At 42.6% G+C, this 16,599-nt stretch overlaps 1 protein-coding gene across 1 annotated transcript in view; it reads left to right on the top strand.

Annotated features, from left to right (window-relative positions):
* Positions 1–733: 733 nt before the first annotated feature.
* The window catches only part of xylt1 (xylosyltransferase I), a gene marked incomplete at its 5' end in the record, with an annotated part of 90,318 nt that continues 74,452 nt past the window's right edge, over positions 734–16,599 (top strand). The window contains one exon of the mRNA XM_083929591.1: positions 734–1,012. Within this exon, the coding sequence (XP_083785717.1) occupies positions 734–1,012 (279 nt within the window). The remainder of the gene's footprint in view (positions 1,013–16,599) is intronic.

The following is a 16,599-nucleotide window of genomic DNA, read 5'->3' on the forward strand; positions in this document are numbered from 1 at the left end:
CCCTGGGACACCCCAGGGGGCAAATCTCTGAATTCATACGGGCTCCACCACACAGATGTAACTTACATCCTGGGAAGCAGGAAAGAAAAAGTTAATTCTCCTGTTGGATTGCAGTTCGGATCCAGCCAGTGGACTGTCAAATGGAAATACTCTTTCCAAATCTAGAGAAGCCCGACATACATCTCATTGGGATGTTTGAATTAGTTAAAAGGTGCCTACGGCAATGTTTCATCAGGGGAGCCATCGTCCCCAGTGAACCCCTGGCTGCCCAATAATACTGCCGTCCCCTGCCTTGTAATAATGCTATTAAGCATAGCCAATGACAATGACAATTTGCAGGTACTTGGTCATTATCAGAATCCCCTCTTGAAGATGGAAACTTAGGATCTAATTCCTTACGCAGAGAGAGAGAGAGAGAGAGAGAGAGAGAGAGAGAGAGAGAGAGAGAGAGAGAGAGAAAGAGAGAAAGAGAGAGCAGGCAGTGAGTTGTGCGGTAGCCTGGAGCATCATAAACATCTTCTCACCTCACCGAGTTTCACCACACGGTGGCCCTGTGCCTCTCCTTCTCGATGCTCCTCCTCGCCTCCGCCACCGTAAAGCTCAGCCTCTCTCCCCCTCCTCATCCTCCTCCCCTACCACCTCCTCGTCCTCCCTACTCTAATTCCACTTCTTCCTCCCGTCGCGCTGCGGAGAGCCACAGACGGTCCTCAGCTCCGTGCAGCCCCGTGCGAAGATGGTTGGCGGCTTGTGTGCTCGCAGGTTGGCCCGCCGGTCGCGGTCCGCCCTGATAGCAGCCCTCACGGTGCTGCTTGTGCAGACGCTGATAGTGTGGAACTTCAGCAGCCTCGACTCCGGTGAAGATAGGGAAAACGGAGGCTCCAACGTGCGGGAGAAGAGGGACCGGGTCGCGGGCAACAAAGCCGCTGGCAGCGACTATTTCCAACACGGGGACCAGCAGCGGCAGCATCCTCTCCCGCCTGGGAAAGGGACGTCTCGCCACATACAACAGCCGGTAAGACAGATGCGCTACCGATGTATTCATATCATATCCCCGTTGAAAAGACACTGTCTCGCCGGGGATGATGCCCGGGGGGGTTTGGCAGGCAGGTCAAAACATCTCCACTTTGCGCTTCTGGGAGACAAGCACACGGTCGGGCCTGAAAATGAATGAATTGTCACTTGAACAGAGGCTGCCTCTTAGGGAAAATAAAAAGATGTCTGAAGCAAGACAGATGCAAGCGAGCACCCCCCCCCCCCCTCCTTTTTTTTTTTTACTCCGAGCATCCTCAGCTGAATGCTTGCCGAGGACAGGAGGCACATTGCGCCGTTTGAATGAACGCACTCCATCCCAGACTCCAGTTTAAACATGCCAAAGCTGAGTATACGATCTGAACTCAGCACGTAGTTCACTCCAGGGCAGGATGATACCCCATCAGGGCAAATCCTTCCATAAGACAGTAGCTAAGGGGGTGTCTGAACAGCAGAGGCTGACTGGGGTTGTAGCCCATACCTGTCACGGTCTATTTGGTATTTTTAGTCAAATACAGTAGCTGCATAGCTCAGCAGCACTGTCTGAGTGAGGCCAAATTGAAACATAACCTAATTTGCAGAGTTGTTTTTGATGAGTGTACAAAGATAAGAGTCATCTGCTGTTTGTGAAAACACAAACAGTTTTATTTCTTGTGGCAGCATGAGACACAAAGGTCAAGATAGATGGGATTGTGGAGCCAAAGCAAACATACAGACCCGCATAATAAATAAATTGAGTTTAACATGGCCTGTGCAACTGTGTCCATTTAGAAATAGAGGAGCTCATGCCACACTTTTGCTTATTGAGCATTTAAGAATTGGCTCCCAAAAAACCAAATGTGTATTTGTAGACTCTACTGACTTGCTCCCTGTGCCCTGCAGGCGCAGGTTCTGTACAGTACAGTGCTTGCGCGCAGCATGTGATTAATTTCCACAACCTGATCTCTGCAATTAAATTTATCCAAAATTGAGCTTCTTGTTCGCATGGTCTCTCAAGCAGTTAGGCTGCCCTAAAGAAATTGGACGTAAGTTGTTCCTGGCAAGCGTGCAGCGCTTTTCCCTCACAAAGCTGCCAGACATTCAAGTACAGCCTACTCCTCAGCCACCATGCAACCAGTAGATAACCGGCTTTGATGTAGTGTGATACACTGTGGCTCTACGCTCAGCCAGTCAGTCGGAGCCGTGCACTGTATCATCTGTCTCTTCCACAGAATTGACAGTGACTCACTTCATCTGGTAGGACTGTCTGTCTCACCTGTCCACGTCTCAACAGCAAAGTCATGTAAAGGACGGGTTTTATTTGAATCTATTTCCTGGAGAATCCTCTAAAGAGATATCTCTGTAATATCCCTGTAATAGTACTACAGGGACTCATTAGTGAGTTTACATTAGAACACTTCAGGGTATTATGTATTGTATGAAGTCGCAGCAATATTCCTGCTCCGTCCATAAATTAGTAGTGCAGTGACACAACAGCGGCTGGGGATCAGTTATGTCAGAACCTATTCACTCTGCGTCAAAAGTGGTTTGTCCAAATGTGTTTCACTGTTAAAAAACACACAGTGGATCTGCACCCATGACCTTTTAAAGAAGGGAATTCATCCACCATCGCCTCAAGGTACTTCACACAGCCTGTGTGCCAGTCAGTCAGTCCACCAGCCAGTCAGCTCGCCTGCTGCCTGCCTGTCAGATTTTCAACCAGCTCTCTGCAGTTCTGTGGCCCCTGGACTCCTAACATTCAACTGGTCCCCCTGGGCCACATGCATTCCCTCAACTGGTTAATCACTGCATTTTCATTCTTTCTCCCCTTGTGGGTGGTGTGTGTTCATGTGTGTGTGTGTGTGTGTTTGTGTGTGTGTGTGGCTTGGCAAGGCAGAGTTTGTCCAGCCTAAGGGTGACGCATAAGCGCCAACTGATGCTATATGAGGCTCCGCGTCTGAGAGAGGGGAGGGCAGCACTTTGATCCAGAATAGAACAAGCCAGAAGCTACAATATGAAAGAAGCTACAGTATGACAATAGCAGAATTTCTATGTAATAACTTGTGTTGGATGGAAACATTATGCATAGCTTTGGATGTGTCATTCCAGCAGGCAGGGGCTACAGTTGTCATTAGTGACCCCCTGTTGTGTCTCTTGGGGGAAATACGGCTAGAGAGTAAAGATGTTTTCTTCTCCACTCTGCTCTATGTATCTGGATATAATCGCATGAACAAGAGATTTAAAGTCTTGGCTACCTGTTGCAGATTTCCCATCAGAAATTTTCTACACTTATTAATTAGTCTGTCTTGTTTGGCCTGACATCAGTTTATTATAGGAGATAGCATCACAATTATATTAATAGGTGCTTATTAAGGCGGTCCTGGTGCCGGGTGTAAAAAAAAAGTTAATGCCAGAATTAAACCAACCTACTTCCAGCGGGAGACTAAGTAAAGCTTTGAAAAGCGTCTGGCTCCAAGCTTCACATCTGGTCGTCAGCAGTTTCTTTCCATCTGCCGGTGGTAGTCATACACTGTCATGATCCCCATGTGCCCAGCGGGTGTCCACCTCACACATGTTGTAAAGAGTTTCTCTGTTAGTAATGGTATTACATGTAACATTACCTCTGATGTACACTTTTTCCATTGCACTGAGTTTTCCTAATGGTTTCCTACGGCAAAGATTGCAGTCCATCTGAGAATGGTTCTTCATGGTTCCACAGTATGATGATAAAACAATGCATGACAGGCTTCGCCACAAAATATCAAACATTATATTTTATTATAAAGACGTTCACCACAGTTATTTTCCCACAGCGGCTCACTTGGCTTTTGCTATAGATGCAAAGAAATGAGTGCCAGCAGATATTTTACTTGAATAGTTTAAGACTGACAGAAGATGTTGCACACTGTGTCGGAGGGAGAATAACTGAATTTAGAGAAGGAAAAAGTGGAAGAAATCTGCTCTGTGGGGTTTCCCATGTGTTAAAAAATAAATAACCTCATATTAAAGGTTCCATATTATGCTCAATTTCAGGTTCATACTTGTATTTGGGGTTTCCACTAGAACATGTTTACATGCTTTAATGTTCAAAAAACAATGCCAGAAAACAGGTATATGCAGACAGTATATACCTGTCTTCCGCATCTACCCTTTGCAGCGCGGGAATGACTGTTACAGCACTTTCTACCTATATAAGGTATAGTTGTGACATCACAACCATACAGAAGTCCCGACGGCTAGTTTAAAGGCACAGTTTCTGAATATGGGCTGTGTGTATTTCTCTGCGGATTCAGCTTTTTGATACTTTTTACAGTATTTATATAGCACCAAGACCTGCTGTAGAATCAAACTTTGAACACTATGGACAACAATTATTCTCATATAATGGTGGGAACTGATACTAAACACAATCAAAGTCTTTGAAGCTGTTATTAGCTGGTATTTAATGAGAATAAAAGAGGTCTTCACTGTTTGGCAAACACTCTCAGAATTAGCATTAAAATGAACGAAAATGATATACATTTGGAAATGCTTAAGTTACGCTGGGATTATTGTTTACATTTGAATCATGTACAGTACGATTTACATTGCACTGAACATGTGTTTTTTTTAATCATTTGGGAGCTTTGCTGAAATCCATTGTTACCAGTCAATTCTCCAACCACCACCACAACCACAATGTGATTCATCCCACTGTGTCCATGATCACAATGCTGACTCACACAAACTCCAAAAAGTATGTACTGTACGTAGATGCGGGGAAGCAGCGTCACACAAACACACCCACGTACACATACGCATTTATAGTTGCACACTCACCTACACACAATCCAATTTCCTTTGGAATGAATCAAGTGAGCTGTTCGGATTCCAAATTCACAGCATGTGACAAAAATATATGAGGCAAATTTACTCGTTTTACGAAAATGAGCTTCCATGCACCAGCATGCAACTTCCTTACAGCAATGTTAGTTAATGCCACTCCAGTGAAGCAGCAGAACAAGAATGTCAAGTTAACATTAGTTTAGAATTAGGCCATGTGGGTTAAGTTCAAATTAATTTCAAGTTGCAGGTAACACAAAAGTATGCTATTGTGTAGTGTAACTTGTTTTAAGAATCAAATTCAAATCCTGTCCAGTTAAACTGAAAGTGTCAGCTCCGTACAGCAGCAGCAGAGCCACAGAACATGGAATGAGTCAGGAGAGTAATCTAACAAGACGATGGCAGAGGAATTGGTCATTGAATTGTCTGTTTATTAATATTTCTGATTTAAACCCAATGCTAATAGGGTACCTGATAACGTCAGTTAGGCAGTCTGTACGTGCATATGTGCCTTCTCCACATTGGAAGCTTGACCGGAGAAGCCATAGATGAACAGAGAGGCTATTGCTGATATCACAGCAACTGAGTGCTGAAGTTTCTTAAAAAGCCAAATAATCGTGATGGCAAAATAGACGCAGTGTTTTTAGTGACCGCCACTGTTACTTTGGAAAAGAATCCATCTGGTTCGCGTGGTGTTGACTTGAAAAGTGATTGCACGGTCATTCTTTGTTCATCTTTTTTTCTCCATTAATGAAAAAAAAATCAAATGCTTCTATATGCTTTTACATTTCAAAAAATGACAGGTAACAATAGATTATGACAGAATTTTTTTCACACTTCCCTCAGACAAGGCTCTGCCAGCGATGGTCTCTGGTCTCTTGTGTGGCAAGCTCCATCTTGACAATTCAGTTCAGTGTAGATTGTTGGTAGATGGATCCCCCAAAACAACAGCTCTTCTACACAAGTTTGTGAGCTGGAACAGTGTGAAGCTGCAGTGTGGTCTGAGTAGCATCTTCAAAAACCGACAGCTTAGCGCAGCTACCCACACTCGCTGCACTCGGGCAGTGACGTCTTTCTCACACACAGCGTAATCATACCTCCAACACTCTGTCAAATGAAAACCCAACCCAGAAAGAAAAGTAAAGGAAGAAGAAAACAAGATCAACCATATCCTCTAACTCCTAACCGCCTTTCTCACCTTCCCAACATGTTTCAGATTCTCAAATTGCGTTCCTCGTGTGGTTTGTTCCAGAGTCATTTCACATGCCAGTCACTGTCTGTGCTGGTTTTTGTATCATAGCAAAGCCACTTTAGCAGAGGTAATTGGCAGTTAAATTGGCACTCCCTGAAAGTAAATCGTCTCAGAGTGTGAGCCATTCTGCTTTAAACAGACCTCTGAACATACACAATTACGGTCCAGAGACACCCAAAAGATGCACTGTGTGATTTCAAATTTCAGACATCTCAATCATTACATCAATAAAGTGTTACTCTGTAAAGCCTATAATGAGGGAAAAGTAAAGTACAGCCTGCCCATCAGTCCGTCCATCTGTCGTTGTGATTGCACAAACAGAGATCTTCTTTTTCAAGTGCCGTCTCTGAGAGAGGTGGGAACATATTCAGATCTGAGGGAGGAAGTATGCACCTCAGACTTGAAAGAGATGCATCGAAAACCCCAAGACACTTTGATGTTGAAGTGGAATTTGTATACATGACACCATCCTTCCTCAAAAACCTGCAACGGAAAAACATTTTTAATATCATCGTATTGCAGTATACCGTTAGAGCCCTTTCATGTTACTTGCTACACTGAGCTTACCCTACGTATATGCCAAATATCAACGTCAGTATGGAATCTTAAAACTTTACACTATGTATAGTATGTTGACTGAAACTTTGGGTAGCCATAGCAGCTCAAACATCACAACGCAGACACTTCCTTGCGAAGCACTCCTTCTAGCACAGGTGCTGAAAGTACTGCAGGCCTCTTCTGTGTAATACATGTCCAGCCCCCCCCCCCTCTCTCTCTCTCTTTCTCTCTCTCTCTCTCTTTATCGTCCTCTGTCTCTCTTCTGGTCGTAATGCAGTCACAAAGAATGGGGCTGGAGTTTTTCAAAATATCAGTACAAGAACTTTTCAGGTCCGATTGAAGAATGAGAAGATAAAGGCTCTGCTATAGTAGTCAACTTTTAGTACTTTTACTTCAGTACTTCAGTTTCTGATGCTTGATGGGAATATTTCAAAAGCAAAATGCTTATTTTTTTATCACAAAGTTAGAATCTGTGAACCATAGAAATGTAATGAGAGTAGAATGGGCATTGAACTGTTTGCAGCAGTCATTTGACAAGTTCAAGAGAAAATTGTGATTGTTGTTAGTTGTTATGGTGACAACACACATCAGTGGGGCTGTAAAGTGTGTCCCACTCACTAGTTTGAGAACTCTGTTTTGAACTCATTTGCCTCTGTTCCACGACAGCCTTGGCTGGAAGCATCGTGTTTTCAGGTTGTCCTAGGATGAACTGATTTGATTTTGAGGGTCAAAGGTCAAGGTCACTGTGACCTCACAAAATGCGCTTTTGTCAGTAAGTCAAGAATTTCCTAATTATGACAGCCTTTCACACAGATGTCTAATAGGGTAAAATGATAAAGTGATGACATTTTATATCCAAAAGGTCAAAAGTCAACTTTACTGTGACATCATAATGCGTCTGTCCATTTATGAACATATAACACATAACTCAGGGACAGGGGAAGATTTTGGACGGATACTGAATTGGTGACAGTAAGCTTCAAACTGTGGAGATTGTAGAGATCTCCTGTGCTGCCGGGTTGGAGATATGTATGAAGCAGCCATGTTGCGCCAAAACACACTTAATACCTTTTGTTAAATTCTTTCAAAGTCTCAATTTAATATATTATGTAAGTCTCAACAATTTGGATGTAAATCGCAACTTGATTGTTTGGCGGAGGCAAACAATTGAATGTGGTAATTCTAGGTGAATTAAATACAATTTGATGACGTATCAATAGAAAACCTCAACAATGCAACGGACATAGTGCTAAAAAAATGCCTTTCTATGCTTAGTACTACTCCACTAGTCCTCAGTGAATCCGTGATTTGCTTAAAGTCGGCTTATTCAGAGTTATGGAAGTTCGCAATTGATAATCTGAGGACCTTTCTCTTCTGTAATTATAAATTGTGACAGTGAAATATTCTGGCTTTTACACTGTTGGTCGGACAAAGCAAGCAATTTGAGGATATGTTGGAAAATGTTCACTATTTTCTGATAACTTATTGACTCAAATATTTATCAATAATAGCATAAGTGCTGTAGCTCCATTCAAAATGCCCCTGTCATGTTTCAATGAGTCAACATGGAGAGTTTCCATAACAGAAACCTACAGATGGGTAACAAATAAAGCAAAAGATGTTCTCCATCTCTCTGGAACTACACTGATTTTTTAAACATTTCAACGTAAACATATCCTCTCATTTGGAGTTTTGATGATGGTGGTGAAGAGCTTCATCTTACATTTCCCATAATCTTTATGTTTAAAAGCCTCAAATCCCATTACTTTAACATATATGAACATGGTAATCTTACAGATTCCATGTCTGAAAGGGGCAAGGAAGGAAGACAATCAACGTCTGTTTTTACAGTACATTTACAGAATAATGAGCATGTCTGAGAGGGGCTTAACAGACACACTATTTACTATCCTTTGTCCTCAGTTAGACTGTGTATGTGCCTGCATGTTTGTGTGTGTTTTGTGCATGCTGCTCAGCAGGATGCCTTTGTATGTCTCATCTGTAAAACTGCAAAATCAAAGATCATAAATACCGTTCATCTCCCTCCTGTCAGGTCTATTCAAACAAACTTCACCATTACCTCCAATTAGAGTTGCATCGCTTTGTCAACACCCCCCGCCAACACCACCACACACACACACACACACACACACACACACACACACACACACACACACACACACACACACACTCATCATCATCACTACAACTCCAGGCCAGCCTTCCTGCCTCTGTGAGACAGCCTGCCTTTCTACCTCCCCAATCTTCCCCTCATCCTCTGCCGCCGTTACAGATGGTTTCATTCGCCAACACATTAATAACGCATCATCCAGATGAATGAAGCTATATAATACCTAGCGTTGCCAATAATCCCATAGGTAAGAGGCTTAGCAGACAGCCCTGAGAGAGAGAGAGAGAGAGAGAGAGAGAGAGAGAGAGAGAGCGAGAGAGAGAGAGAGAGAGAGAGAGAGAGAGAGAGAGAGAGAGAGAGAGAGAGAGAGAGAGAGGAGGACTAGGCTGGTGGGGAGCTCAATTAGTTTGATCTGAAGTCGGGTATGCATGTTGACATTTGGCGTAGCGCTAAAAGGCTGCACACACAGACACACACACACACACACACACACACACACACACACACACACACACACACACACACACACACACACACACATTCGGACCAGACCACCGCCATATGGAGGGGTTATTAGGCCAATGGCTCAACTCCCTTGCTGTTTAGTAGTTTTATGGTGATCCCTTTAAATAGATCTGCTGTATTGCATAAGTCAAGATCAGTGCCAACTGCCGGAAGACAATGTCCTTGAATTACAGAAATTTGGATTTACCTTCATCACGCTTAATTGCTCATTAAAAAAGAAACAAAAAAAACAACTTAAAGATACTATTGTAAATGAGGTGCAGTGGTTTGAATTGAATTTTAATCAGATTATTGTCGACTTGAACTTTGATCCGTCTCTTGGTCTTTCTCAGTACAGATGTAAAGCTTCAGTCCATCAATGTGGGAGAAAACACTGGTTTTAGTTTTTGTCTGCATAGGTACAATTTGATACAGAGTAGAGGAAAAATTGCTTGCCAAAACTACGACTCAGAGCAGAGTATGATCGGCTTATTATTTTTAAGCCCATGCACACAGCATGTGTCTCAGTGCCTAATCTGAACCTGAAACCTGAAAAGCTATTTTCTCTATCAGCTTTTATTATGATCTTTTATTATGAGTTTCCTACATAAACACAAATCAGTCTGACAAAGTTAGAACAGTCATTTCAGTCAGACAACTCATGTTTGAAATGTTTATTGTAAGTAGTTGGAGTTTGGTGTCTAGACTCTGACCTCGTAGTTTACATGAGATCTTGGATAGTGATGATGAAATATTTTCCCATAAAGCTATGTCAGTACGAAGCAGTGCAGCTTGAGGTGACTGCCTGAACAAGCTTTGAACTGGTTTGAAGTGGCCATAGCTTAGTTGGAAAAAAAGGCGGTGTCATGTAGTTTTGTGAACCAATCAGAGCATTTATTTTTATTTTTAAATCAAAGTGTGATGCTAGTTGTAGGATTGTTTGCAAGCTTAATACACCCACACAGTCCAGATAAGCAGATGAGCTGTGTTTTTGAGTGTTGAACTTAATTTATTTTCATTTATTTTTTCCTTTCTTAACTTAAACTTTCATTGGTGCCTTTTTGTTATGCAGATTTAATGTTGTGGAGAAATACTCAAAGGAGGACACGATTTCCCACATGGCCATTTAAGCACTGCTGTTAAAACTGTTGTATAATGACTTCTGTAGTTCTGGAAGAGGTTTGCCAAGCCTGAGAAAATCATCGTAGTGGTGTCATTAGGGTTATCTCAGTTTGGGCTAGGAGTCAGAAAGTCTGTGTTACAAACTGGAGCTGTGCAGTTTGACCGTTTACCACCAGGGAAGTAAACGAAAGGCTCCAGTTGCATTATGGGAATTGAAGGACATAGCATTTTTGGGACTAAAGGGCGAAAAAACGTGATCTCAACCTCTGCTGCACAGGTTTTGATTCATTTTTCTTTTTAACTCTGTCTCTTATAGAGTGTCTCTTAAGATATGAAGTTTTCAGGGGGCGTTAAGATCAAGAGTAGAAGCTAAATTTTGACAAAATTTCACACATTTTGCATTTCAATTCTAATTATGCCCTACAAACTCAATTTTGACGTAACAATAAATGCATCTTTTAATGGACTGATTGCTCGTATGCATGAAACATGAACATTGCTGCAGTTAAAATACAACCTCTGCAGACACTGATCTTTACAGTATTTATAGCCATCAGAAAGAAAAAATTACTATTTTACTGATTGTGTTTCGATACAAAAATTCTGTGGGGACTTTTATTTTTAGGGAGAATCTCTTTTCTATAATAGAACATGAGTGAATTTTCTCCTTATAGAGTAAGCTGCCAAGCTCTGAGGTGGGACATGATGAGAAGCTGCACAGCGTGCTCTCATCAGGTCAGATTCCCTGTAGAGGCAGTCATATATTCCTTTTGTTGCAGATTTCCGCCTTTATCACAGTGTGTACTGTATATAGCATCTATATTGTACTCCCTGCGGCATTCGGCATGAATAGACTTCTTAAGGGCATCATTAGACCGTAGGGAGTGTGTTTGTGTCTCAACCTTAATGGTCACATCACAATGAAGAACACTTGACAGCCGTGTCGTTGTGGAAGTGTACGGCAGATTTTCCACCTCTCTGAAATCGCTGCAGTGCCGCAACATAGACATGCAACATGCTGATCCACATGTAACACCCAAATGCACATGAACATGTAATCACACCCACACAGACTAATGACACTGAGCATGAGCCACTGTCTTGCTATCTCCTCCTCAACACACCATACACTAATCTTCGCGTATTGTGTTATTCTAATAAGACAGTGAGTTTGTGACAGAAACAGAAAAGAGTACGTGGCTGTATGATGAGGACACAGGGTGATGACACGTCAGCTGGGTAGAGATAGGGGTGATCCGGTCTGTCAGGGAAAGCTTTTGTCCTTCCAGTCCCATGGAGCAAGAAGAGAGGAACTGACAGCAGCGCTTTTATTCTTCCTCCTCCTCCCTTTCTTCATCTCACGAGAGGAGCTGAATGCCAACAGCCTAGAAGACTTGTCTCTATCTGTGATTAAGAGAGAAAGTGAGAGGAGAAAGAAAGAAAGAGAAATACAGACAGGCAGAGAAAGACAGAAGGAAACCAGAGGAAGAAATGTTGGGGGGGGATAAACGTCTCATCCCTTCTACAAATCCGACTCAAATCCCAGCTTAATCCTCAGGGGAACCCGGTTTGGTTTGAAGGCTTGTTAGTGTAGCTCGGGCCCGGCTGGCAGAGACTGTGTGGTTGGAGACTGTTTGCTGGAAACTTCCAAATGGACGAATGGCCTCCAAGCTTGCAGGGATCATGTCTGTAATTTTCCCCTTGGTTGGTGAAGTTTAGGACTTAAAGGTAAGCTTTTGCCAAGACACTGATCAAACTGGTTTTACCAAGCATCTCTCAATAGGACTTCTGATTTAGGATTACTCTGAAGAGGAGATGAGGGAATCTCCACTGCCACTTAAAACAGGTTGTGTTTCCTCAGGTTTGATGATATTCACCATGATGGACATTTGCTTCTGCTACTATATTTCTTTATATTATTCACATCTGGATAACATTTCAAAGTGAACAATGCTTTAAAATGAGGAACAATGATATAATGATCCTCATAAATGCAGAGCGATGTCAAATATGTGAAAGGCTTTCACAATTTTCCCTTTTCTTTATTATGGTGGTGTATTGAACCTTAATGGGTTTTTTTGGTGCCCGCCGAGTATTGGCTGAGGTTAGAGCAGTCGCCCCATGTAAAGAGGCTGAAGGTCCTCGAAGCAGCAGCCATGGGTTTAATTCTGACCTGCGGCCCTTTGCTGCATGTTTCTCTCTCTCACCCCATTTCCTCTCTCTCCTATCTAAAACTGCCAAAAAATAATCTTTAAAAAACTGTCAACTTGGCATCAAATGTCTGGTAATTTTTTATTCTTATTAATTTATTTAAATTGATCAGGGGTTCGAACCAGGAAGCCTCTTGCTGTGAGGCACCACCAGACCACCATGCCACCCTGAATTTGCTGATTCCAGCTTCTGAAATGTGAATATTTTCTATTTTGTTTTTTTACTTCTCTATGACAGTAAACTGAATATACGTTTTTGAGTTGTGGACAAAACAAGACTGATACACTGATCAACATTTGCCACCATTTTCTGACACTTTATAGGCCGATAGTTGCAGCCCTAGTGCAGCTTTAAGCTACCTAACGGATGGTTACAGGAAACATTGCTGACATTCGTATTCAGTCTCCTGTAAGAATACCTTGGTGTTTGACCCAGAGGGTCATAGCTACAGAATCACCTCATATTTCACCCATTACATACTCTTGACACAGTTACTGTTACATTGTGAGTAAGAGAATAATCAAGGTTAGCGTTTATGGTGAAGGTCATGTTGAACAGAGAGACAGCCAGGAGGTCCTAGTTTGATGTACACACCTGCAAACATCCACACAGATGCATAAGTGCATACACTCGCCCACGCACTCTTCAGCATCCCCTCTATGCTAAAGTAGCACACCTACAGAATGCATAAAATAATAAAATACTCTTATTTCCTGCATCACAAAAAACACTCACCCACACACACACACACACACACACACACACACACACACACACACACACACACACATACACAAAGGCCTCTCTCTGCCTGCTCACTCCCCCTTGGCTAATGCACAACACACACACTTTGAGAATAAATAAATTTATAAAACACTTTGTGAACCACATGAAAAGCTGCTCTTCAGTTTTATGTTAAACCACCAGGACCAGCAGGAGATCTTGTACTCATTACTGAACAGGTGTGTTTTCCATCAGCAGTGCATTTAGATCCTGTCTTCCCTTCTTGCCTGTCTCCACTCTGCCAAACGCCTCGAGGGTGGATCTTGCAACGTCTTAACGCAGACGCATGCCCTAGCGCTGTCACATTTGCGTCCTTCCCCTCAACTACTTCCTCACCCTCTTCATCCCCGCGTGCTCCCACTCCCCGTCTCCCCGGCCGTCTCCTTCTTCTCCCAACTTGAGTGGGGATGTCTCACCGCACCGCTGAGTCGTTCACTGGTCCTCGAGACTCCGCAGGCCTCCCAAATCAGTTTCAACGAGGAGCCCTGCAGAGGCTGTCGCCACCGGGGAGAGATTGCGCTGTAATTGAGCTGCGTGATAATAATACGTTCTTCTCTCTGATTTTCTTACCAGCGGTGAATCATCAACACCATCATCATCAGGCCATCACATCAGCAACGCTCGGCAGACGCTTCCACGCTGCCGCTGCCAGAGTTGAACCGCTCTTTTACTCGACTCTCTCTCCCTCTCTCGTCAATTGCACTCGTTCCACTTGTTTTATTCCCATTTCCTCTCTTTCACTTCTCTCTCGCTCCGTCCTTGCCACTACATGCTCCTCTCATCTGTCTCCAACCATCCTTTCCGCTTCTGTTGCATTTGATTGGACAGCATGCCTCAGAGGTATACAGAAATTACATTGTAGGGAAATAAAAAAAGAGTGTGAGTGTGTAGATGGAGGGGAGGAGGGCAGATAATTAGGATGGGTGATTATGTGAGCACAATGTCAAATGCCTTTTTGCGACGTACTTAAGGCATTCATGCTTCTATGGCAGGAAGTGGGGAAGCTTTCGTGTAACAGTTTGATTTTCTTTTTTCAGAAAAGGATCTGAATTTCAAACACTTTGAACATTGAACCCATACGCGCACTCTTTTTCTTACTCCCTCATTTTGTTGCTAAATATTCTCTAGGTCATGCATTCCCACATACACATACAACTTCCGCAGGGCATAAAGGCCGCTGTGTTTTTCACTCAAAGGGATTTGCAGCCAGTTTGTTAAAGGTGAGGGAATGTGTGTGAGTGTGCATGTTCATGTGAAAGTGAGAAAATATGAGACAGAGGGAAATTGTAACTAAGTAATATTGGGAAGATGAATAAATCATGAGGGAAGCTTTTTGGCGTAATAGTAGAAAAAACAGACAGAGGGTTAATCGACTCAGAGATACACAGACTCAGATGTAAAGAGAAAAGACGTTAAAGGGAAACGAGTGCTTGCCAAGACGGGTTTTAGACTCTGTATGTGTGTGTGTGTGTGTGTGTGTGTGTGTGTGTGTGTGTGTGTGTGTGTTTGTGTGTGTGTGTGTGTGTGTGTGTGTGTGTGTGTGTGTGTGTGTGTGTGTGTGTGTGTGTGTGTGTGTGTGTTTGTGTAAGTGTGTGTGTCTGTGTGTGTGTGTGTGTCTGTGTGTGTGTGTGTGTGTGTGACACGAGGGGAGTTTACACATGGCTTTCAGTGCTTTAACCATCCCCATGAGAATTGCCTTTCCATAGAAGAGAACCATTAGGAAAATCATTGACTGCTTATTGGTGTCAGCACTCTATTTGTGATTGTGCGTATGTGTGTGTGTGTGTGTGTGTGTGTGTGTGTGTGCGTGTGTGTGTGTGTGTGTGTGTACGTGTGAGTTAGCTCAAACAAAGAACAATACTGCCCTTTTTTCTCTTTCACTCTCTCCTCCTAAATAGCTAGTCTAGCTTTAAGTGTGTGGGGGGAGTTAAGGCTTTTTTTGACTTCTCTCTTTGTCCTCAAGTTTCTTAACTGCTGAGAGAGGAATCCGTTTAACTCTGCCAAATCGGCCTACAACAATCTTTTTATGTAACTCTCAGTTTATCCACAGGATAAATGAATATGTCTATTTTCTGCCGGAGGGCCAAGTAGACCTATAGGTCTCACTGCACTCAGGTTACTCATAGTGTTGTGAGGTAAGCGTTGGACGAGGTTTGGCTGCTCCTGTGGGGCTGAAAAGTGAGTACACCAAACCACGTACCATACACGTACATATGAAACAGTAACAAGCTTGTGTACGGATGTGTGACTGAGTTAACGTGTTTATTAATATTTGCTTCCTGCACATATGCATGCGTCCCAGAGGTATATAGACTATGCACACATAATTGTCTTAACTGCTGAGAAAGAGATTTGGTCAAGGCAATTATGATTCAGCCAGGGCACAGCTGCTTGTTTAACACTCTATTTGCCTGAAAGACAAAAATGACTGCAATTTAACAGCAATAGAGGACTGTAATGAGTTGATAACTATTTTCCTGATAGTAGTGGCTCTAAGGTGGGAAGAACAGTCAAAGCAACAGGACTATATTTTCGCTGGCATTAAGTCCAGTGGCAGCAATGGAGATTAATGAGCATTCTCTCTTTTCTTTCTTTTTTCCTTAATAGACTCGGAACATAGCTTATGTATTACTTTTGCTGAAATGATTCTGTTTGATACCTGATGGGAAGATTGGTGGTCATAATGGTGCCTGGCAACAATAGCAGTAAAATGTACAGTTAGACAGAGTTCCATGTTCACAGTGTTTTGAGCTTTAGGGCGCTGCAGTGGATTTTGTTACCTTTGACCCTGTTTCCAGTCTTTACAAGGAGGTAAGCTAGTGGAGAGTGGTATTCAGGGCTTGACACTAACTTTTTTGCTCACCAGCCCCAGTGGCTAGTGGTTTTTCCAAAGTTACTAGCCACTCAGCATTTTCACTAGCATCAAATTTATATATACAGCATATTAAGAAACAAATACCCTAGAGAGATAACTCTACTGAAAAAAACCTGGCAAGATGAATACTGTCTGTTTGAATACAGCATTTATTAACAACATAATTTACCTATAACAACAATAAACACTGATGCAATTCAAAAAGATACAATTCATAAAACATAGAACATTTCAATATTTTTTTAATTGAAAGCCTTAGTAATTACTCTATATAAATGATATCTAAGCAGCGATCACATACAGGGGCATCTCAAAACATTAGACGATCATGAC

Source organism: Echiichthys vipera (assembly GCF_963691815.1).
Source record: "Echiichthys vipera genome assembly, chromosome: 2".
NCBI lineage: Eukaryota > Metazoa > Chordata > Actinopteri > Perciformes > Trachinidae > Echiichthys > Echiichthys vipera.